The following is a 24,963-nucleotide window of genomic DNA, read 5'->3' on the forward strand; positions in this document are numbered from 1 at the left end:
ATCAGAATTACATACTTTTTTTAGAATAACATACGCTTTTTATCCGTATTAAATATATAATCCATTTTTCTTATTTAGTATTAATACGAAAATAAATATATATATAAATCATTTTCTTATTTAATATTGTTTTATTTATTTTTTTATTAATTTAAATTTATATTACATACGTTAACTATTTTTTATTATATTAGAATATTTAAAATTGAATTTTTTTAAAAAAATTTACTTTTCTAATAACTTTCATAATTTGGGTAGGAACATGCATAAACTTAAACGTAGAGAGAGAATATAATAATATAATAATAAATGTTTTTCAAGTGGATCCATTACATGAAAGTCAAATTAGTTTTTTCCCCATTAATGTCATAATGATGAGTGCAGATAGAAAGTTGGCAATCCTTAAATGCATAATAATAATAATAATAATAATAATAATAATAATAATAATAATAATTGGAAAAAAAAGGAGTTTAGAATCTCTAGGGATCGTTAAAAATTCACAATTTAAAAATTCACAAATGTTTATAAAGCATAATAATATGTTTTGGACTGTAAATTGGGAAAATTTCTAAAAGCACTTTGGGCTTGATGAAGTTCGATAGAGATTAGAGTCAACAATTGATCCAATTTGCAAGTACCCATGTCTTTAATTAATTAACTAATTTAATTATTTTATATTTTATTATATAGAAATAGATGGGAATGCTTGCAACGGCATATACATAGATACTTAAATGCATATCTCATTATCTCTACTATATTATTAAAAAAATTAAAATAGAGACCTTGTAAGTAAATTTTCACCAATTGGTGAAACTTTTAAAAAATTACTCTTTCTTATAAATTAAGTAAAAAGATTTTATTGGCGAAATCTTTTCTTGATAATTTTTTAAAAACAATCTTTCTCAATCTTATTGATGAGGACAAGAGGGGTAATTGTCCTTGAAATTATTCTATTAATCATCTTTTAAATTTGTTTCTAATCTATAGTACCTACCACCCCCCCCCCCCACCCCCCCTTCTTTTAATTAGGGTTGTAAAATACTAAATATTATATTATCACATGTGAACTTATATTTTATTTATTATTTTGTGTTAAGTGTTGTGAATAACTAGCATACCTGCGGTAATCGACAAGCTATTGCATTTTTGGTAATCGAGTTTTTAGATAATTTCATTTTCACCCATTATACATAAATCAAAACAAGAAAATTGTTGCATATGTAATTTAAAAAAACAAAAACAAAAAAAAAAAAAACAAAAATCATCTAATAAAAAACATCGAACTTTATCTATACTAGAATTTGCAATACAAACCAAATATTTCCTCTAGATTACAGGATGAATAAAGGGCGAAAACAAACCAAAGGGAAATGCTAACAGAAATATCAGCGAAATACATATGCACAAAAATATTATCATACACAATCAATAAAGTAGGTCCAAATCTCTGGTTCCAAATGATTTTTCATCTCCCCCTTCATGTATAAAGACAAGTGATACGCGTCCGCAACAACAGAGATATCATTTATCTTGTACATGAGACGTAAAATGAAACAGTGAAACCAAGAGAGATGGAGCGCTACAAGGTTAGCCGTTATGCCCCTCACTATACATATATACAAAGAGAATGAAAAACAGCAGCAGACGGGCAGGCAGACGCAATGTTGGTAATTTAAGAGCACGTTCATTCGAAGGCAAGAGACATGAAACTATCATCATCCAACAGAGTCTCCAAGTCGAATAGATCGTCTTCAGGATAAATTGTATCTACAATGTTGTCTGGAATCCTATCTGAAGCTTCCTGTACAAGTTTGGGGATGAGTTCAGAGAAATGGTGAGAGAATAGTCTTCCGTGATTGAATATGTAACAAAAATTATTCAAAAAATTTGAAAACTAAAGAGAATAGAAAAGCTGAAGGCAAATAAAATGAGAGTTTCCGCATCAACACCTCCTCATATCACTTCTAAGTATTTTGTTGCATAATTTGGTTTCATGTCATGTTCTTTGCTATACATGAATGATATGCGCCAACTCACATTTAAGATACAAAAATTTTAAGCACGTGTTATGCATACATATGCATAGAAATAAACACGAAATGACATTTGAAACAAAAGATCGGAAGTACTTCCTAAACAATCACTTCATCTCCGTCATACTTCAAGCCAAGATACACCAGGAATACTCAAAATTCTAATCACATGTGAACAGCACGTGGCATGACTTTCAAATCCTTCTCTCAAGGAGACAAAGAACAGGTTCATGCAGTAACGAAATCCTTGGGATAAAGAAAAGCCATCGTGAGAAAAGCTGTTAGTAGGGGTTAAGACTTTATTCTTCAGTACTGGATTTCCTATCAATATTTATTCATAATACCTCCTCAAATACCATCTTTAACATTCTTAATGCTTTACACACCTCTCTAATCATGAACAAAATCGATTTCATCCCGAAGCCTTAAAGATGCTAGATATGAAAAAGTTGGGAAAACTGTCTAAAAAACTTGTGAATAGGAAGAGAGTTTTCAAGCACTCAAAATAATTGTGGCGGCTAGTGTTTTCTTCCCAAGTGATTGCAAACCAAGCATCCTCTGGAACAGCCATAAAAAAAAATTTGCTTAGGACAATATCCCAGAAATTTAAGCTCAAAAGTCTATGGAAAGCACGTTTACAAATAGAAGAGCTGGGAAACAAATGGGTTCAAACACATGGAACCACCACATAGTTGGGTGTACATTGGTTTTATAAAAACAAAAATGGTTACCTTATTTTCACGGAAAACTTCAGCTGAAGTCAGCAACCTACGGTACTGAGCTCGTGCTTCGGGATATTGAACCATGGACTTCACCCTGTCAAGTGCTTTGTGCGTCCTTTCTTCAGCTTGCTTTCTTCCTTCCTTCAGAAAGTCATAATTATCTTCATGGAGCAAGCTGGCTAGTGTATTCTGCTCTTTCAACATTGCATCAGATCGGAATCCACGCAGTCCCTTCCCTTTGCGTCTCCATCGTAAAATCACCTTCTCCATAATTCCCACTGACCATATAATAGGCTTAAATTTTTTCCTTGCTTGATGCCCCCTTACATGAGCCTATGCCACCAAGGAGAGTCAGTTTTAGAGTAGTTGATTTCACTTTTACACAACATAAGGCAAATGGTTCATGCTAGACTATTGGATCTATATTACATTCAGAAAAGCTGGAAAATCATGCTCGATGTTTGGTCTAATTTGGGAGTCTTAAGGGAAGAGTTCAGAGAAATATTTTGGAAGAATGTTTTGAGAAACTGAACTGTGTATTTGCTTTGCATCAGAGAACTAAAGTTTTTAATTTAGATTTCAAATCATACTATGATTGGTTGGATAAATCTTTGTAAAAATTTTAAATAGTATATTTTAGATTAAAACATAATATAATTATGAAATACTTAAAAGTGATAAAATAATTAAAAGTACTATTATATTGGAAGATGTGAAAACGAACGAAATTTTGGAATTAGGAAAAGAAAAGAAAAATTAATGATAAGTATGTTTCATTTTGGGAGATAATAAATTGATTACGAAAAATGAAAACAATCATAAGCTGTTTTTCTGCAGTGGCTTTTATTTTTAAATGTCTAAACATTGAAACCATTTCCCATATTTCCTCGAATATTGTCATATTTAATAGATGTGGAAAGCAATTCCTGAGAAAATATTTTAACATTATTATAGAAATTGAAACATATTGTCTCTATAAATGAGAACAGAAAAGCACCTGGATTTTGACAATTTTCTGTCTTAGTAGCAAAAATTCTTTTCGCATCCTCCAACCACGAAACTTTTTCTGAATGCGTGTAGCAGCAGTATTGGCCACACCAGCAGAATGACCTAACCTGCTTGTTTTAGCTGTTACAAGGGAAACAGCCTTTTCATCTGGAGACAACTCTTCAGATCCCTGTCTGTTAAGCTGTTTCCTCTGAAATGATTGAATGCGGTAAATTTGATGGATCCGAGAGGCAGCTTGAGTAGCATTACATACAGCAGCAAGTGAATCCTTCAATGAGAGTGTATCCGGTACATCTTTTTCAGAATCAGGAACAGCCACCCGCTCCGCATGCGTCTGTATAGCTTTCACTGCCGAAAAATTGACACTGCCATCTTTCTGTCCATCAGTCACACCAAGAGATGATAGGTGTTGAGTCAAGGAAGTCTCAGCTAGGAAACCAGATATCCCCTTGTGTCCACTGGCAGCAGCCAAATCTGCAGGAGCTCTACCCAGTGGATATTCAGATGAAGGATCTGTCAGAGCTCCAGGAGATGCACCCAAAGAAACAAGGGCTGCAACTGTGTCCTCCCTATTACAGCAGGAACATATTAAAGCGAAACAAAAATTTATTTTTTTTAGAAAAATGAGTAGGAAATATCATTCCGAGGTAAATCCAGCACATGAGTAGGACATATCATTCACATTACCTTTTTTACAAATATTTTATTTCTGATAGTCTTCTAATCAGCAAAGAAATAATGACTTTTGAATTTGTCATTGGACAAGCATTCAAACCTCATGTAACTAAAATTTTGCAATAGAAACTGTAACTGTTTTCGATGGTAGAACCAATGTTCCTATACATACGCAAATGCAACAGCAAAAGCCAGCTACATGAGTTCTACACTTTCACAGAGCACAAACAATTCAATCAACATAAAAAGCTTCTGCTGTACTGGCCTGTTTCTACTCAAACGGCATAAGCAAGCAAACCAAAGAAAAATGACTTCAACCACTCTACCTGCCATAGAATGAAGCCCAATGTAGTGCTGTCCATCCATTCACATCACGAAAATCTATACTCACTCCTGAAACTATAATTGGTTGGAGGGCCCAATCAAAACCAAGAGCAGCCGCTAAATGCAATACACCTTGACCCCTTTCATCGACAAATGTTAGCCCCCTACCTTCCATTACTTGTTGGAGAAGCCAATCATAAAATTTCTCTTTAAGAGACTTTTCAAGGAGCTGTTTCCCAATCATTTTCAGCTGCGACATGCCATTTATTGACTCCAGCTTGGCATCCATTCGCTTTTCGTTCTCCACAGAAGAAATGACAGCCTTAACTAATCGCTGCTTTTCAAAAACATCATCCACTGAATTGACCAGGCTTTCAACAGGTCCCACACAGAGTAACTTCTCAAACCGTTGCTGGAGATGCATTACGGTTGCATCATGTCCGCTGACATCACTATTTCGGTCTGACCCAAACCTAAATTCAAATTCTCTTATTTCACTACAAGCCAACCTGTTCGAAGAAGTTACATAGAAAGGAACAGGTCCAGGATTGTGCGGCGGAGCATAGCAAGTGAGAAACCCATCTGCTAAAACCACCGCTGGCACCTCCACTGCTCCAAACATAATCGACCATCTGCATTTTGCCAACTCCTGTTTGCTTTTGAGAAAAGTTCCGGCAACCAAAACCTGCTTGGCAGTAAAACAAAATTTTAATAGCACAGTAGGTGCTACTGTAAATATGCACCTCAAAATGACATTTTTACTGCAAATAATTCCAGGTAATTCAAAAATAGAGAAATAAAAGTATAATGAAAACAGAAGAGAATGATGATATCAAAAACCAAAAAGATAGCAAGTCTGAACCATAATTTCTATTTCTAGTGGTTAAAAGAAGATATGTTCTTGGTCAATAAACTTTCAGTTTGCTACTAAGATTGATGTAAGAGATAAAAACTATCACAAATACCTTGGTCTCTGAGTTTGAATATGCCCAGTTCGGCAAAAAATCAATAATGCTAAAAAGCTGATCCTGGGAAATAGAAGGGTTCAGTGTTTCTATGTATTCCTGCAATTGACCTTGCATATTGGAGTCATCCTCGCTTCCCATAAGACTCCATGAACTTCCAGTAGTTGACTTCAATTGCAATTCATCAGCTTCTCCAAGTTCTTTATCAACCCAACGGGAGAAGCTATCAACTTTCTTCAAGCTTTCTTCAGCTTGTAATCCATTCATTATTGGGATTTTCAGCGAGAATGAGTAGTTATGATTCCCATGGATACTCCCAACATTATCCAAATTTGAGTTTATTGCATTTCCATATTCAGCATCTGAAATCAGCATTTGAAGATTACTTTGCTCAGACTGCTCCTTATGCTCATCAGGATATGTGTAAATCTCGTTCTTTTGATTTGGTAGAAGAGATTTCTCCTCAAACAAAGTACTTCCAGGAACATGAGCTAAATTCAACATCAAATCCTGGTTAACATTTGTACTGTTCAAATGAAATGAACGGTCCTCATAGGAGGGCTGCAAAAAAATGTAAAATAAAAAACAATCATGAACAGTAAAGCAAATTACATCCGATAAAATACAAAGCACAGAAAGGAACACGTGCATGTAGCAGTCAAAAAATATCATCGGTGGAACGCAAGACAACTGCTTGTGTTTACATTTCCAGAACTGAAACCATATATGTTAGCGACACTACTAAGGTTATTTACTAATTACTGTCATTTTCAATACCGGCGACACCTAGAAAGAAACTTTACAAAGAAATGAAAAGCAGAAGGGTTGACCACTGAATGTATATGTAATGATGCATAAGCACAATTTGTTTTCAATATTTATAGGGAGTCCAGCAGTGTATTATTACTAGCAAGCAATGGTATCACATTACCTAACAATGCAAGAGAAAGCATGTTCAATGGCCTCTTCTAGCTTAAAGAGGGCCCATGGTAACGATTGGTCGATTAGGTTTAAAGTTTGAGGGTGTTTTTCATGTTTGAGAAATTGTTCACTCGAATGTCATCATGACCAGCCTGAATCTCCATAGAACAGAAGCAGTATAAACCAAAATTAAATTGAGAAGAATGAGCATAAGAGTGCATCTATTTTTGTAAGGTTCGAACAAAATAAATGCAGAATTTGCATTTCAGGAAGGTTCTTCCACACGAAAAATCAATTTAATCAGACCAGGGAGACAATTAGAGATGATTTAGCAAAAGTTCGTGATGGTGAGTGCTGAGGCCTACCTATTTACATATTTGATTATAGGTGGTTTACCAAAGTCCAAAAACACACAGTATATGGGTAGTGTACCTGCCAATTGGCTTGGATAGGCAGAGAACACCCAGATACCTGCTCATTAACATCTTTGCCTGTCCAAAACAAGCACATGATCAAACTACTGCACTTGGAAATGTCCGAAACTTGATGAAAACGGTTAGACTAGATATACAACACCAAACCTGTGATAGGGAGTCCGTAAACCTGTTGCCATGATGCCAAATCAGGTATTGTTTGAGATCCAGATATAAAACTGCCTCCACTAAATTCTCCCTCCCCAGTCCCCTGGGAAAGTAACTTGTAATTTCCGGCAGCAAATTGCTGATTTCCTTTTAACAGAATATTTGCTACAAATTTTAGCATCTGGCTTGCTGAAAATGTATGACAATGAAAAGCGCTTAATATGTATGATATAAACAATCAGATACCTGAATGCTGTAGCAGATCATTAAAGCTTGAGATACCAGAATGGCTGTCATCTGTCAATGGTGACTCTGAATATGAATGAAATCTGGAACTTGCTTGGTGATTATCCTCTGTGGTAGATTATAAATTGCATATGAATCCATAAGAGCAAAAAGGAACAATTAGTTAATGAGAAAGTTGTAGGTATCAATCTCAATCACAACTAAACAGAACAATTAGTTGATGAGCGGTTGTTGATATTAATCACAATGACAATCAAAGAGTGACTATTCAAAAAGACTCCCAGGAAACAATAGAGTGGGGAAGCATAACTACCAGATTCAGCATCTTCGTATGCTGAGGACATGGTGCTGGTGGGACTTGTTCCACGAAATGACATTCCATTGTCAGAATAGGATGTCTCTGCCTCTATGTTTCTAACATAGCTGTTATTTGTCTTATTACTCTGAATAAGGAAAAGACACGAGACCACAAAATTTCATTAACCATCCGATATATAATACCCAACTTTGCAGCTACAATATCTTAGAGTTCACAACAAATTAACTGCTTCATAGTTCACATCAAGCCATCGAGTTCAAAATGATAATGAAAGATTATTTACACCTTTAAAATCTCAATCCATGCAATTTATGTATGCTTTCTTTTAAGTGGTTAAAGGCTTCAAGAGAAATTTGTAAATTATTTGCTCAATGGTAATGTAATTTCACATTTTGGATGGAATTAACAAATAGGAATGTAAACGAATAAAGCCGGCTAGCGAGCTTTTAAAGTTGACTCGATAAATATTGATTTGTATTTGAAAGTATCGAATTCGAGTTGAACTCGAACATGTTCGAACTTTTTTTAAGTGAACTCGAGCCCAAATTATTTAATTCGATAGTATATGAATATTCTATTGCTATAACATAATTATATATTAAATAAATATATTTTAAGCCTTCATTTCCGAGTAGCTAGAGTATTTCGAGACAAATTCAAACTCGAGCCTTGATTTGAAGTTTAACCGAATTCAAACCAAAAAGATAAAAAAATTTAGCTTCAAATAGAACTCGAATGTCTCTTATCCCAATATCCGAGCCAAATTCGAGCCTTTGATTTGGTTCTTTTATACCCCGAGTGACAAATTCAGAAATTACAATTGATATTACCAAAATTGTGACAAATATTTAATATAAATGTATTGTGTTTTACTGAGGATGCTCTGATTCCTACCATGTTCGCCCATTAAATAGGAATTTCAGCCTTTCATTTTGTAATATCACTTTGTTCAGCATCGTATTTCTATATTCTATAAGTTGTCAAGATGGAGGTAAAAAGGAAGTGATGCGGTGTTGTTCTCTTGATCAAGTCTGCAGTTACAGGAATTATCTCACAAAAGGAAGCTGCACAAAGGTTTTGAAAGTTTCTTCTCTGGTGATTTGCGGCCATAAGCATAGAGCAAATTGAGCACAGAAGAATGACCAAACATCTAATTTGCCACATGAGGTGGGGATGTTTGGTATAAATAACACATTGAAAATACAAGAGTAGGTGTGGATGTGAAGTGTATGCAAATTGATGACCATATAGTATTTGAGGGAAACACTTAAGAAGGAATACAATACTGCTTAAACACAGCAAAATAAGAACCAAATAGAGCCTGACCTTAACTTCCAGATAATGGACAAAAACTATGTGCATGAGATCCCTGCACCACCATAAAACTTGGTAAGAAACAACAAATGCTTCTGAGATGTTTAAAATGATAAGATCGTCTGAAAGGACTAGGTGTGTCTTACACTACCATCAACTAAAATGAAAAAATAAAGCAAAATATATATCAGCATCAGAAGAGACAAAAATCTCTGCAGAATTGACTATAAGAAATAAAAACAAATAAGGTGCCAAGGAACTAATTGAAATTTTATGGCATCTGATACACATAGCTAGATTCATTCCCCCCCCCCCTCCGAAAGGGCATTACACTTATTCTGAGATTGAATAAAGCTTGCAAGAACTCATGCAGCTTCAAGGTTGATAATTTCCAAACATAGAGATGCAATTTCTCAACAATTATAAATCATTAGAAAATATTTCAGGATTTAAAATTAAACCAATCAAGATGTTGTAATAAATGTCCCATAGTTCAGATTGGAAAACCAATGTTGAAATTGATTTTGAAGCAAATGTTCGCAGAATAAAAAGCGTGGGGCAAAAAGATAAACAATTGGTAAAATTTGTGGCACAATCCATGAAAAATAGGTCAAGAACCCTGTGCAGTGAGAAAAACCGCCAGAGTTTGTTAGATCACAGAAATTTAGTGAGAAATAGTTAGAAGTCAAGACTTACTGCTCAAGTAACCAGTAGCTTCGCCTCTGAAAATGTTCGTTATCCTCTCCATGGGCGTAGTAGCAGTGTAACATATCAACACTTCCAACCTGAAGTTGGGAATATCCGGAAAGGTTACCAAGTTTTCTAACTTGCTTGACCAACCGTCTATGTGTTTCAACACACAGTCACAAACTAGTCTGGATAGGCAAGGTATGCTAAAACAAAATGATCATCTATCTCTGCTTACCTTCAGTTTTTCATGGGCTTCCTTAACAGTTTTCCCATCTTTTTTCTTTCTCCAGTTATGACCATCCTTCCGGAAGTACCTTAATACCTTCCGATTAAAAAGAAAAACAGAACCGCCTGACAAGAAGCATGCATCAAGGTAAATAAATGCTTGGCTATTGATTCTTCAATAAAAGATGGAAAATTACATACTTACACATTAACAATTGAAGACAAATAATGAAAACAAAAGCAAATTTATTGGCATAAAATAGAAGCTTGGCTACAAGAATCTATTTTATGTTCTTATTCTTTCATGCTGCACATGTAAAACATAGATACCATGCACAAATGCAGTAGCGCCAGTTATCAAGTATCTTCTTAAAGCACTTGAATATTCAAAACGATTTTTCACACATCTCAACATTATCTGGAAGCACTTGGCAAAATCCTAGATCAGATAGGAAAAACTAATTTTGGGGAAAAAGGAAAATGCCTAGCAGATGACTTGTCCATTTTGTACCTCTCAGTAAATGCTTTGTGATCAGCATTTTCAATAGTTGTGCACCTCTAATGTAAAGCAAAACAAAGTCTTCAGTAATGATAATTGGGGATTACAGATTACAATAATTTTTTTATGGCAGTAAGAAAAGGCTCCAATTGATGTTAGGACTGTCCCGGTAAGATTTCTTATGCCCCTTCAAAATACATAAGGGACGTTCTCAGCTTTCTTGTTGTTTAAAGAAAAATAGATTTTAAAAAATTTCCATTATCAATGGGTATCCATATGCTTATAAAGATACTACTCTGCTAGCTTTATTCACACAAACAATACAATGAAAGAACGTTTCTGAGATGTTTAAAAAGACTTACTAACTGGCTTATTTGGAGGCTGTGGAGAGACTTTGTATTTTTCATAGCATCTCAGTATTTCACAAATCTCAGCAGGTCTCAGCCACCGGTGTCGGGCTTCTGACAATATCTGCTGAACGTCTGCAAAACAAAGACAAGAAATCACACGTGCTTCCCAATTATCAATCACCACAATGCACCAAAACAATTTTTGATGGATCAAAACCAGCAATGCTTCAACAGCTTGTTTTATTTGGCGCATTTCTGACTGGTAGACAATATTTGTCCACTAAAATAGACTTGAAATGGGGAGGAATTGAACAGGTGGGAACAGGAAAGGAAAGGAAGTCAAAACATTAAATAGGGGTCTGTGGACAAATTTAAAGTCAGTCCCTTGGTTCTCCGGCACTAAGCAAAAATGTGACCTTGGCTCAAAATATTGAGAATTCTCAGACATCAAATTCTTCCCATTTCACATGAAAGAAAAATAATCGATCAACTCCTGAAACAAAAGCATTCCGATGCAGTTATAGCATGCAGAAACTCGCTTCAGACCGATCAGCCTGAAGTCGAGTTGTGATTTTAATCGATAATAACTCAGCGTTCATTCTTGCAGCACCCATTTCCAAGCCACTTAACGTTAACGTGTAGTGATAAAATTTTAATCGAATAACAAAACCCTTTTTTCTATAATCTAAAATTAAATCTAATACACTTGTCGCCCTTTTCTCCAATTCGAAAGTTGAACCCACCCACACCACTGGTTTCAAAGCTCGTATAACAACCCTATAAAAACTCATTTCGACCGACATCTAGAAGCTACTCTCACCAAAATGAAAAAAAAAGGTCGGGTTTTAGGTAAAATCTTACCCAAACGGTGCCCTAGACTGTAGGACGATCCGGTTTCGGCCATTGATGAGTCGATGAGAGTGGTCCGCGACGAATATATAGTTGCACGCGCACACGGTGAGAAGAGAGAGAAAACGCGTAGGGGCGAAGACGGGAGGAATGCGATGAATTTGCTTTGACTTTCAACTTATTTTGTACGTTACCGTTTACGCCGTCACTTCTCACTCCTAGTTCTCTGCCGCCAATTATTGGACCCCAAGTGGCAACCCTTTTTTTTTTTTTTGAAAAAAGTTTAAAGCTAAGCTACTTATTAAAAAAAATTATATTTTTTATAATGACCTCGTGCTGATAAATAAATTTTTTTCTTGAATAATAAATCGTTTTAACATTTGATATTTAATAACATAATGGATCATAACATTAAAGGGTTTTATATTCAATAAATAACATTGATAGCATAATTATTTTTTTGCTTTTGCTTCAAAACAAAAGTGAAGATGTTTGCTTTTGCTTCTACGATCTATAAGATGCGAAAAGTTTTGGATATGAAGATGTTTTAAGGTAAAGATGTAATTTTTTGTAAGATTAAAAAATTTTGTGCTTCTTTGCCTATACTTTCTTTTTCCGATGGCTTCTACTAGTTTTTTTTTTTATCTACGAAATTTATTTACCACTTTAAAAAAAATAAGGAAATTATTTATTTTACTGTTGAAAGAGATGATCCTTCTCAACACAGATAAATTATTGTAATAACTAATAAAGTAAGGTTTGAATTCGATAGAATCTATAAATGATGCTGCTGGCCAAAGAACAGTTAACCAACTATTCATCACATCCTAAAGTTACTTTGGAGGAAAGCAAATTACACAGCACACATTGCATTATGTTCATCCCAACATGTCTTCAGCCTCTGGTTTCATACATAGTAATCGAACATTATGCGTAAGTTGTATTCAAAACACGCTCATCTTTTTCAACTCTCTGTGATCACATCAGTTTCTTGAGGGATCTCTTCATATGTCCCTGATTCTTCGATATACGAATACCTGTATGCAAACATATGAGCGCACCACATTACAAGGTTGGGCACTTGAAGCCTCTGCCATCACAGCACAGCAAAAAGCTAGCACACAGAAGCAGTGGCGATATAGAAGCCAAAGAAAAGCAGATATTGTGGCACTAACCATTTCCCCGAAGCAGCACTGCAATAATACCCTGAAGATGGATCGTAATAATAACCCGAACTGCTGCTATAATAATATCTGCGTATAAGAGAGATCGTGATGACAAAGCTAAAAGCACAAAAGATCTCCATATTACAATTAACAATACAATTTCAAGCCACTAATTATGAAGTTGGAATAAGAAATCTTAATGACTCCCAGTATTAAAGTATGGGTATGGTATGCAACGTGATACATCATGCGGGCAGTTGGCAAATGGAACGTTCAAAGATTTTACAGTTTCTTTATGAGCCAACACCACTTTAGTAGACAGAGTGGCATAGACTCGTCTATACTTAAAACGCAATAATAAGCGCTAGCAATAATTGATTAAAGTATTCCTTCCAAATAAAGCCGCGACTTAAGCTTGCATAAGGAAACAGTTACGGTTTAACAACCAGACAAGTAACAAATTTTTCATGTGATATCATGCAGGCTGCAGACAAATGACAAGTGTGCCCGGATGAATAGTTTTAAGATGCAGACATACCCAGAAGACTCATCGTATACATAATCATTTTGCAGGGCTCCACCTGCAATCCAGACTAGCAATGAGCAACAAAATACAGCTTGGTTTCTCAGCTATGTGCTTCTAGATATGAATCATTAGCATACTCTCATACGACTGAACAGAAACTGATGCACTTCCTGCAGAGGCTGAATTTTCAGCAACAGCAGTTCCATCATCGTCCACAAACATGTCAAAAAGATCATCAGATTTCTCCCGGCCCAGGTCTCCTGAAACTCCGTTATTCCTTGCCGCAGCTAATTTCTCATAGCCCTCTGGAAATAGTCAACAGGATATAATAGAAGCCAATGCTATATATAGCTGAGTAATAGAGAAATGTCACCGGAAACGCTGAAGTTGCTATGAAGTATGAATGCTAACAACACTCGAAAATTAAATAATTAATAAAAAAAGTTAGCTTAGTAAAAAAAATCCTCACTAATTACTGGTATCTCAGCCTTAGCCATGGAACTGCCATGTGTCTAACAGCCAACTGTCATTATAGACTTCAGTTGTTTACCTTCTAAAGTGGAATACACAAATTTTCTTTTAATATATTTTTCTTGGGGAGGGATCGGAGGTTCAAAGCTCATGCATAAAAAAATTTAGATAAAACAGCTCTTCTTAAAAATAAAGAAATAAACAACCTCAAATACCGCAATCATATAACTGGAAACCAACCAAATCTATGAAAAAATATAACATACATCTGAATCCTGATTTGGAGGAGAATTATTTCCAGGAAATTTGCAATTAAATGAGTTGAGCAACAATATATACCTGCTTCCCGCTGGAAACTTTCTTGTTTTTCCTCATACACGTCTGCACAAACAAAAGGGCCAGCAATTACACATAAATATGAAAACAATATAATCTTCAGCTGCATATTTCTCACAATATTCTATTAGAAAATTTAAAGAACAAAACTAACTGTAATCCCCATTGTCCATCAATTTAGCAGCATCGTCAGTAAGCTGATCAAACAGCTGTTTAGTTTCTGCAGACATTTTCAGCTTCTTATCAGTTGAGGTCCCCTTTAATCTCCTCAAACCTCGCAGAACCTATCAAGAGTATGGCTGACATTGAGATTAACAAAGAATATTTAATAACTTTAAACACGTTGAACTCAACCACGACATTATGAATCATCACTAAATTTCAAATTCTCATTCTAAGAAACAATGTAAAGAAATAGTCAAAAACAGGCATCTCCATTGTCATGCTATCTGTAACACTTATATTCGACAACTTCCTCATAGCTCTACATTTGACATCACCCCAAACAAAAGAAACAGAAAGAAAGGGACTAAGTATTATAATACCCAAAAAAAGAGTATGAAGTGAAAAATGGAAAATTTTGTCTGGTGGTCTACAAACTCGTCTGGAAAGGAATGACACTCATAAATTTATGTTCAACATGATCTGCTACCTATCAATAGCATGATATGTTATCAGTAAACAAAATGGAAGGATGGTAAAAGATCACCGTTTCTCCAGGCTCGAGAACATCAGAAATTCTCCTATTTACTGCTGCGAGCTCATCTGTTGTAAGATCACGGGCGTCATTACTTTCTGGAATAGATGTCTTTCCAGTATATTTTTCGTAAACATCGACGCTATCAAGCCACGCATCCTGCAAATATTTGCACAAGAACCATGAACAAGTACAACCAGGTGACTGAATATGATAAGTTACTGCCTTGATTTCAAATTTTTAACAAGAACATTACCTTGATCTCATTCTGATCTATGTATTCAACGTAATTTCCGTTTTCATCAAAGTATCCATCTTCTCTTTCTTTATCCAGATTGAAAGGCTCGATTGATACTCCCTCGTCAACAAATGCTTCATCGTCCTGCCAAAAATAACTTCCTGTCATTCACACATTTTATGAAGCCAAACACACTTATGATAACCAAAATCAATCTAGAAGATCTTGTATGAGACCGGTATATATTATCGGGGTGAAAATGTCAGGATGTAAATGCATGGTAAAAATAGCTAATAGCATTTAACAGCTGCAAGAGAGTAAACAAAGTCAGCAACCACGAGATGTAAAAAGCCAATTGCAACACTTTAGCATAACATTAATTAATTTTAAAAGAAAAATAGAAATCCATACCTTGTATTGAACTTCGGCTTTTCTTATGTCAGGGACTAAATCATTGTTTTCATCGTTGAGAAGTTCAGCATTAATTTTGGTTCGCCGCATTGCACGATCTTTGGCAGCAAGACGTGCCTCTTTTCCACTATGAACATCTTCAACAACCGGATCTACCACATAATCTCCCTGCTTGATCTTCTTACCTTTTGGAAACCTCACTCTTTTCTCCCTGAATAAACAAACACCAACAAAAAAACACACGAAATTTACCAGAATCTGAAAAGGGAACGGAGAAAAAATGGTCGAAAATCAAAAAGAAAGATTCAGTGAACATTACACTTGTAAATAAACAATCAAATAGCATTATAACAACTATCAATTGTCTCAGTCAACGAATTTCCCGTTTCGGAGCAGGACCAACAACATACAGATCATCACACTTAAATCATGTATTTGTCTCTTATCCATCCATGCAAAGAAGAGGTTAACACCGTGGGCCCAGCAAGAGCCAACCCCAAACGGAAAAAATATTTCCATTTTCGAAAAAAATAAGCTGAAACACCAGACACCTCACTTTACCCTCGAGCAGATTCTGCCAACCCTAAGAAACAAAGAACCCTAACGCCAAATAAGGGAAATTAGGATTGAGAATTCTTTTACACGTTATAAAAAAAATAGAATATTTCTGCTCCCACACTAGAACCGCTACCACTCAATAGTTAACCTAAAAATACAAGCTTGATGCACATATATGAAGGAGAATACACTGCATAAAAGGCAGGGAGTTGCTTACGCGGGTTTCTCGGATTCATCGTCTTCCAAAAACGAGCGCTTCAGGCTGCCGCGCGACGTCTCTTCCGCCATTTTTCTTCCTGGTTTCGGTGAGAGGGAGAGAAAAAGTAGGATTCGATGCTTAATTTTTACGAAGAATCCACGGATACTTCACACGCATATATATACCGTATACGTGCGTGTGTGTGTGGCTTTTCTGGGACGCAATCGATTTGTGAATCCGAACAATTGGAATTTCAAGCCTTTTCTATAAGTTTTAATTTTAATTAATTTTAATTCACCATATATATATATTGTGTATTATTTCTATGTTGATTAATTTAATTTTAAATAAAATTATATTTTTTCTTCTCAAAAAATAAATAAAATTATATTTTAAGATCAAATATTTTTTAATAATTTAGAAAATATTTATAAAATAAAGAAATCGAATCCATTGAAGATGGCCTATTCAACAAAGTATAATAAGTGCTTGATTAGTAAATTAGGTGAATATTTAGTCAATTGTATTTGTATGAACTTCAATTCCCTCTATCAAAATTTAACAAACGAGTTTGTTGCATAGAATTTTTTCAGTGTGGTTTATATGATTAACGTGACTTATATGTTATTATGTTGACCCGTATTTTTATCAACACGCATCCAAGTGTAACAACTATAAGTTCATGTACCACAAAAAAAAATTGCCATGAAACAATGTTTGGGAAAAAAAAATGTTAGTATGACATTGTGATCGATGTAATTATTTCGAAAATTTATATTTAAGAATATAATTGTTGTTAGATTTTATTCTTTATTTTTAAACTTTACTGTAGTTAATTTTTGTCCTAGATATGATCTAAGAATTACTGAATCAGCCATATTACATCATATATATCGAACAAGTATCTAAAAATGGTTTCGTGTAAATGTGAACTTTAAAAGATTGACAATACAACACTTGGATTCTCGAATAAAAAACACGCGTAGCCTCGGTAAACGATTCTTGAATGCGACCATGAAATTTCCATATGCATAAATACACAAACTTCTTCAAGGCAACTGGGCAGGCTCAGCTGTTTCTTGGATGTGATTCTCTGCCTCCAAGTGTTTGAATTATGGCCTCTAGAAGTTTTATCTCTTTATCTCGCTTTAATATCTCTTCTTGCTTCGTGCGCAACTCTTCCATGTGCAGTTCAAATACCTCTGCAGCAGAACACAACCATATCAATGTGAAGTTCGTTTTTCATTAATCTCAGTTCCCTAAGACCTGAGTGAGAATTACACGACCACTTTATATATTTACTTATCTGGGATCAGGACCAGATGTAAGTGTACAGAAATTATATTGGACACATAATGCAGACAGCTGTAAAGGCATATACCAAGACTGACAGATTTTTTCTGATCTCTAGGGTAGCATTGCACCATTTCACAATGGACAAAAGAAAATAAGCAGTCTAAGTTTGCATAACAAAAAACTAAAGAATCTGTGGAGTTTACTAGTCCAATTCATAACAGCCCAAATAGTGACTTTTTCTAATTACTCTTGAAGTTATAGTAGACCAAAAATAATACACCTGAGGACGTAAAAATCATTATCTTTATCTTGCATAAAATCCTCGTACAGATTTCAATGTTTCGCTGCTGACCAAAAATTTATTGAGTAAACTGTTAACCTCAACAAAGAATTATATAAAAGGATTCCCTTTGTGTAGCCACAATGAAGGAGATAAAGAAACATACTCGTAGTGTTTTCAAGTTCTTTTGTAATCTCTTGTTCACGTATTTCAGCAGCTCTCTGTGCTGCCTCGACATGACGCTTTTCCATACGTGCACGAGCAGCAGCTGAAATCGAAGCATCAAGTTCCCTTTCTAAAGTCTCTACTCTTTGCTCAAGAACCTACAGTAATTCGAGAATCTGCATCAAGCAATCGTAAAACAATGTTTCTATCCTCAAAAGGGTCAATATACATCATTTTGATAACAACATGAAGTTGCGAAATTGCGTTTTGAATGAGCACTTTCATTTAAAAAGTGTTAAGTAAATTGAGAACAAGAAGCTTCTCAGACAGACTGACCACAATCCCATGCACACGTTCTAATAGAAAACTCATTAATTGACTAGAGAGGAGGTTTTAAGTCCATGGTTTTGTTATATCCGTCGATTATCATAACAGAATTTTATAAACATCTATTTGAGATAACCATGTACCACATTGGATCATAGAACGAGTGTTAAAAGGATTAGTGGATTTATAAGAAACTTGGTTTAGGCATTTTCATAAAACAAAAACAATTGCATATCAGTTGCATGCAAAACCCATCAAAGAGAATCTCACAGGCATTAATCCATGGTCAACATATGATACTGTGCCCACAAAAACAAAAGGTACAACCATCAAACAAAAGTGTGATCGCAAGCTTGTCCCTCTCCAAACCAAACCATCAACCACATTCTAGATATCAAAGCATTCGCCAAAGGGTCTAGCTTACTTGAAATATAACGTGATTATAATCTGGTTACCAGCAGCATGCACAAGCTTGAGAGAGACGGACAACATTGCTTAAGTTTGTATGTGCTGAACTAGATGAACAAATCCGGTAGGCCTTATTAAAAATCTAAATTATACTAAGCTAAAAAATAAAGTAACAAGTGCAACAGTGCTTCCAATTGGAAACTCTGGAACGAACAATACGATCCCGAATTTAATAAACATCTGTGAAGTCATAGGAAGCATCTTCACCGACGGCATCTACGGACACCCCTCAAATGACAAAAAGATAAAATCAATCATTTGTAATCATTTTCTGAAAGTAAGGGTTTTGCCATCTCAACTCCTCGAACTCTCACTAAAACATTAAACCCTCAGATTCCGCTTCACACAAGAATTAACACCTCAACAACAATTCAGTCAGCATCGAATAACTTTAAATCAACAATATATAAACAACAATTACAGGAGCAATCGGCCATCAACACAATCCAAAAAAACCTCATAAAACGAAATCAAACCAAAATCGATTGAAACACGAAAACAAAGTTCAATTGAAATGAAATATTGTAAGATCAATCGAAACCATTAGTAATTAGTAAACGCTACCTTGATATTTCGAGCTTGTTCGGAGCAGAGGGAGGCTTTGGCGAAGGTTTCATCGTCAACGTAAACAGCTTTCTTGATGAGTAGCTTCTGCAGAGAGTCAAGATTTGACGACATCTCCGCGAGATTGCTGATCGCAGCCGTCCATCTTTCGCCCCCTTTCCCCTTCTCCTTCTCTCTCTCCTCCATTGCCATTTTTTTTCCTCGTGTTTTCGTTTCGTTCCTCAGCTATCATATTATTTATTTATATATTTTTATTTTTGTCATTTTCTTATACTAAATATTTCATTGATATGACTTTAGATTTTTTTATTTTTTTTCCTGCTTATCAATGAATTTTAAAGTTTATAGACTAGTAAATGATAATTTATGTTTTGTTAGGTACCGTTTGTAGATAATACATGTGATGGAATAAATAATACATAGATAAATAATATAGTAATAAAAAATAAATAAATAATGATATTGAATATATTATCTAATTAGATTCATAGATTATAGTTTATTTGATTTGAAATATTAAATTTTATATAAAAATGATAAATTATCATTTTGTCTTTTTAACAATAAATAAAATATGAATAATATTATTTAAAAGGGAGAAATATAGTAATTTAAACTAAATGATCTGATTGGTAAAAGAGAAATAATTAATGATTTAATTGATGTAAAATAAATAATTAATAGATTGATAAATAATATGACGAGAAGAACTCGAGATTGGATAAGATAAGTTATACACAGATTAATAATATATGCTACCAAACGAAGCCTATAATATTATATAATTTAAAGTTTTAAACTAATAAATGATTATTTATTTTTTGTTAGAATATTATAGTTGTCGAGCTAATCAAAGATTTAGGTGATTAAATAAAATTGTAATCAAATTTTTTGATAAAGAGTTTTTATCATATCAATTCATTGACCATTGTGATATCATAAGCATATAAATCAATACTTTGATTAATATTTTTATGCTTGAAGTTTCTTAAATTAAGCACCAAATATGTTACCTCCCAAAATATTAATTTATTCATTCAGTTGTTGTACCTACATAAATATCAGTCAGTTGATATTAAGGGTATGATTGGTATACTTGAATGGAATTGAGTTGGAATGAAATCAACTTTGGAATGGAATAAGAATAGGAATGAAATGATAAGTTTATTCCATTCAAATGATTGGTACCAGAAAAATAAAATCGGAATGGAATCGGATTATTTTTAATTATCAAATAATGTTTTCATTAAAATCCAAAATAGTAGATATTCAAAAATATTTATTGCAGGTTAAAAAATATTTATTATAATTATTATTTAAAAACAATTAAAAAATATAACTATTTATAGCCTATTAATCATTATAAAATTATCTTTATAATAAAACTAATATAATTATTAATCTGAATTTTAGTAATTATTATTATTATTATTTAATTTATTAAAAATAAATATTTTTTAATAAAATATAATTATAGTTATATATTTTATAATATACATTATTATGCCCTAATAATTTATGAATGAATGTTGTGATATAAATTTTTTGTATCCAGATAAATATAGTAAGTTTAGGTAATATTAAATTTTGTTCTAATCGTGTACTCGATTTTTTTAATATTAGATTCGAAACAATTAATACGGTTTGTTTACATCGTGAAACAAAAATGTGTGAATTAAATTGTTTAGATTGATTTCTTTGTGGATCAGACAGTGTTTTTCTTTACGTACGGACGGTGTGGAAATCTAAGAACAATTTATTATTATTTAGGTTATTTGAGTACTTAATTGTTTTTTAATTATCATTTCTTGTGGTAATTATTGTAACAGATGTATTATTTCAAAAGTTTGACATCTTGGTTATTTTAGTACGATGTGATTATCGTTAACAGAAATTATGTTTGGATCATCACAAGATTCACAATGATCAAGTATGTTTGGCAAAATATTACTATATTTTGTTGGACGTGAATGATTTTTATATTATGAAAAAATGAGGTAGTGTTTGAAAATAAAGTTAGAAGTTGATTTTTTTTATATTAAAAAAAAACAATGTTTGAAAAATTAATAATAAGGATTGTCATATCCATTTTTTGTAAATAAAACAACAGAATTATTCTTACTAGATAACTCATATCTCTCTTCATTTATCATTTCAATACATATTATTTATTTATATATATATATATATAATGAGTTCTTTGATGGTGCCCAACTCCATGTCCACCATGTACAATATGTCAGTTGACCAACACGTACAATTGATGAGTTGACTTATCACATATTGTACATGGTGGACATGGAGTTGAGCATTGGAGTTGGGCACCATAAAATAACTATATATATATATATATATATTATTTGAATTAATGTATGCATAAGTTTGGATTATATAAAAATTTTGGGGTAAGGGTGTCAAAAAAATAAATATCAAAATTACGTTTGAATAATTAAAATCAAAATCAGCATCTACATGTAACCCAATTTTAAGATTTTACTTAAATTGAGCATAAATAGAATAAAATATGATGTTAAGAAATAGCAAACATTGAATTTTTTAAAAAAATTAATTAATATTCCATCAAAAAAATTAATTAATATACATGAAAAATCATTTATTTTCAGTTAATTACTGCAAACACACCATTGACAATCTAACACAATATAATATCAAAATTAATTATTTTATCGCCTATACAGTAGAGTTCAACCTACCTTAAATGTATTAACCTAATCATAAATTCAATGTCTTATGATTCGTCACATCAACAATATACCATTAATTATGTTCATATGTAAAGATATTGATCATCAGATACATGATTTGGGTTGTATGGACTTGTCGCGGTTTAACTAATCCTATTGATGTATATACACGATGTCTCATGTCTAAAAAATAAATAAACTCATGTAAATTTTTGCATTTTTTAGGTTGTATTTATATTAAATGATCTGATTATGATAAATCGGGTTGGTAATTGATTTTAAAAATAATATTACTTTATGGCAAATTAATATCAATCACCATTAAAATCATCTAAAATTATCTGATATAAATTCACTCAAACAATCTAATGCAAATTCGTCTTAAAGTGATCACGTATACAACAAATTACGGATTTAAATAAAAAAAATATATGATTTACGACATTTTAAATTCCGATCTAATGTTGACGTGCATGTTTTTTAAAAAAATATAAACTTTCATAGCTTGATCTCCCAACAACTTGAAATTTGCATCCATTTGATCTGTCGCACCTAATAGTTTTTAAGTTCAATAAACATTCTCCTTGAGATCAAGGAGAACTCACAATGTCCACAAATTTCATTTCAAAATCACATGTACTACCTATTTGAAAAGAACATAAGCCTATCTCCAAATAAAGTATAAAATATAATACATGTCTTGTGTAGATTGTCAATCATCCAATGGGAAAAAAAAGAAATATAAAGTATAAGCATACATTTATCAAATCAACCTCTTTCGGAACTAAACCCAAAGTTCCACAAAATTCACAATGGCCTCTAACTTTGATTTTGACTCCAAATCACCCCAAATTATGCATGGATTGATTAATTTGATATGATGGATTTTCAGATCCATTGATTTAAAATTAGTTGACTTGCTTGAATGTATAAAACCAAAGTGAATTTTGTATCCACCTCATATCATGTAATTATACAGTTTCAATCATAATCGTTGTGAATTTCAACTATTCCAAATATTGATATCAATTCAATTTCCTCATGAAAATATTTCACAAATAAAAAACCATCAATTAAATTTCCAATACTATTTTATGGTTGTTTTCATTCTCAATCGATATTGTGTGGCTATCGTAAATATTAGTTATAGTGACGTGACCACTAGGTAGATAATTTTGCAAATCTATTCATAAAAATTGTACTTGACAAAAACCAAACCACAAAATCTTAGTTTAATATTATGTTTCCACAATTTCAATGCTAATTATTAGCATAGATACAAGTCAAACAAATTTTTTTCGAGAGTACAAATATAATCTTGTGTTTATCTCGAACAGAAGAATTACAATAAAAATTTACATAAATAAATTAGAAAAACTACCCGCAGTCAACGATCGAATGTTTCATAGCCTCAATCTTAACCATTGAGTTAAGGCCTCGTCGACATAAGTCAAACTTTTTTTTAAATAGAGTTAATGTTTTTATTTTCCACATTATAATTTTTCTTAAAGCGTGGAGAAATGAGAATAGCTTGTTGAAATATGTGTTTGATATATTTTTCTTTTAAAAAATGTGTTTGATATATGAGTCAATTGTGAATAAATCCCTAAACTCAAACCTAACTTTTTTTTAAATTCCTACAATAAAAATTCTTTCTTAAAACTCCCTAGGACCACCAAACTTGGTCAAATCTAATGTTTAATTCTTGTACCCAATTTATGCATTTATGTACTTCATTTATGCAATGTTTGTGCTCAATTATGGTATTTGAATCATCCGCAAAAAAATGGTATCAGAGCTTTAGGTTAAATATTCAGACTTAATATTATTCGTTAACTCATACTTTTCTTGTTGAGGAGAATATTTTTTACAAAAGATGACTTCAAACGAAGGTTTGAATCAAGAGGATTTTATTTATATGAAATCCTATAAACAAGTTAATATGTTCACAATAGATTACTTACGACAGAAAGATGATTTCTAACTATCAATTTTTAGAAATTACCCCAGATTCCTCTAAACTCTCCAGAGATCTTAGAGAAATTCAAAAGACGGTACAATATTACAGCAATCAGCTGTATGAAATACCTCGGCAGATTGAAGAAATCCTTAAAAAACAAGAAGAAATTCTTGTAACCCTAAAAGATCTTCAAACTAAAATCACAAATCTAGAACAAACTTCGGGTTCTAGAAAAGGAAATACAGGAGGAAGGTTACCACTCTCGTTTGGTACCGAACCGTTGTTAAATCAGAAAGGTAAAACCAAAATGGTTCAAAAACCTTTAACTGATGATGAAATGATGATTAATCTTATAAAAGCAGTATCAACGAAAACACTATCTGATGACTACTTTAGAGAGATTAAATCTCGAGGATCTACAAGATCTCGCGGATTTTTTTGCGAATCTCAAAGTAGTAGATCTAAAAATGAACTCCCCTGAGGGTGAACAACTCATAGGGAATCCCCCAAGATATGTGGTTAAAACAGAAGAACCACATAGTGAGTTTCAGGTTGGAGAAAATTCACATCCAGCAGGAACCATATCAAGAAGGAGTAAAATCTCACTCCATCAAACTCCTTACGGAAAAACTATTTTAGATCCAATACATCTTTACGGGGTTATGTTAAACCTTGATGTTTTGTACTTCAAAAACAGAGAAGATCTTATAGATGATTGGACGTCAGTTATGAGAATTGCAGCAGGGACATTAGATCTCAATAAAGAAGGATTCATTAAACTTCTAAAAATGAGTCTAATGGGATCTGTCAAGATTGCTTGGAAGATAACTATGCCAGATACGAAGGAATCAATCTTAGCAGGAGAATCC

At 33.2% G+C, this 24,963-nt stretch overlaps 3 protein-coding genes across 6 annotated transcripts; all 3 read right to left on the reverse strand.

The window, feature by feature from the left end:
* Positions 1-1,270: 1,270 nt before the first annotated feature.
* LOC140880183 (calmodulin-binding transcription activator 2) lies at positions 1,271-11,888 on the reverse strand. Of its 3 annotated transcripts, none has more exons than XM_073284389.1 (14): positions 11,740-11,888; positions 10,891-11,010; positions 10,040-10,155; positions 9,811-9,899; positions 9,127-9,169; positions 7,795-7,924; positions 7,482-7,589; positions 7,236-7,382; positions 7,087-7,145; positions 5,734-6,294; positions 4,771-5,453; positions 3,759-4,338; positions 2,771-3,094; positions 1,271-1,807 (listed from the first exon to the last, which is right to left on the reverse strand). In XM_073284389.1, exons 1-14 carry the CDS (start codon positions 11,780-11,782, stop codon positions 1,691-1,693), a joined length of 3,120 nt encoding a protein of 1,039 aa, XP_073140490.1. In that variant the 5' UTR covers positions 11,783-11,888; the 3' UTR covers positions 1,271-1,690. The 3 variants fall into 3 exon arrangements, with proteins under 3 accessions (XP_073140490.1, XP_073140492.1, XP_073140491.1); XM_073284391.1 differs by lacking the exon at positions 1,271-1,807 and adding an exon at positions 1,941-2,285; XM_073284390.1 differs by lacking the exon at positions 1,271-1,807 and adding an exon at positions 1,941-2,597.
* A 592-nt stretch (positions 11,889-12,480) lies between these two features.
* On the reverse strand, positions 12,481-16,559 carry LOC140880699 (uncharacterized). 2 transcript variants are annotated; one of them, XM_073285367.1, is made up of 10 exons: positions 16,348-16,559; positions 15,573-15,783; positions 15,180-15,305; positions 14,936-15,082; positions 14,381-14,510; positions 14,230-14,271; positions 13,557-13,724; positions 13,432-13,474; positions 12,903-12,980; positions 12,481-12,764 (listed from the first exon to the last, which is right to left on the reverse strand). In XM_073285367.1, the coding sequence occupies exons 1-10, from the start codon at positions 16,416-16,418 to the stop codon at positions 12,692-12,694; spliced, it is 1,089 nt and encodes a 362-aa protein (XP_073141468.1). In that variant the 5' UTR covers positions 16,419-16,559; the 3' UTR covers positions 12,481-12,691. The 2 variants fall into 2 exon arrangements, with proteins under 2 accessions (XP_073141468.1, XP_073141469.1); XM_073285368.1 differs by lacking the exon at positions 16,348-16,559 and adding an exon at positions 15,892-16,319.
* Positions 16,560-17,177: 618 nt separating this feature from the next.
* Positions 17,178-19,638, reverse strand: LOC140884783 (uncharacterized). Its single transcript, XM_073291642.1, has 3 exons — positions 19,430-19,638; positions 18,072-18,228; positions 17,178-17,531 (listed from the first exon to the last, which is right to left on the reverse strand). Exons 1-3 carry the CDS (start codon positions 19,619-19,621, stop codon positions 17,398-17,400), a joined length of 483 nt encoding a protein of 160 aa, XP_073147743.1. The 5' UTR covers positions 19,622-19,638; the 3' UTR covers positions 17,178-17,397.
* Between the last annotated feature and the right edge of the window lie 5,325 nt (positions 19,639-24,963).

Source organism: Henckelia pumila, chromosome 2, assembly GCF_033568475.1.
Source record: "Henckelia pumila isolate YLH828 chromosome 2, ASM3356847v2, whole genome shotgun sequence".
NCBI classification, from domain to species: Eukaryota; Viridiplantae; Streptophyta; class Magnoliopsida; order Lamiales; family Gesneriaceae; genus Henckelia; species Henckelia pumila.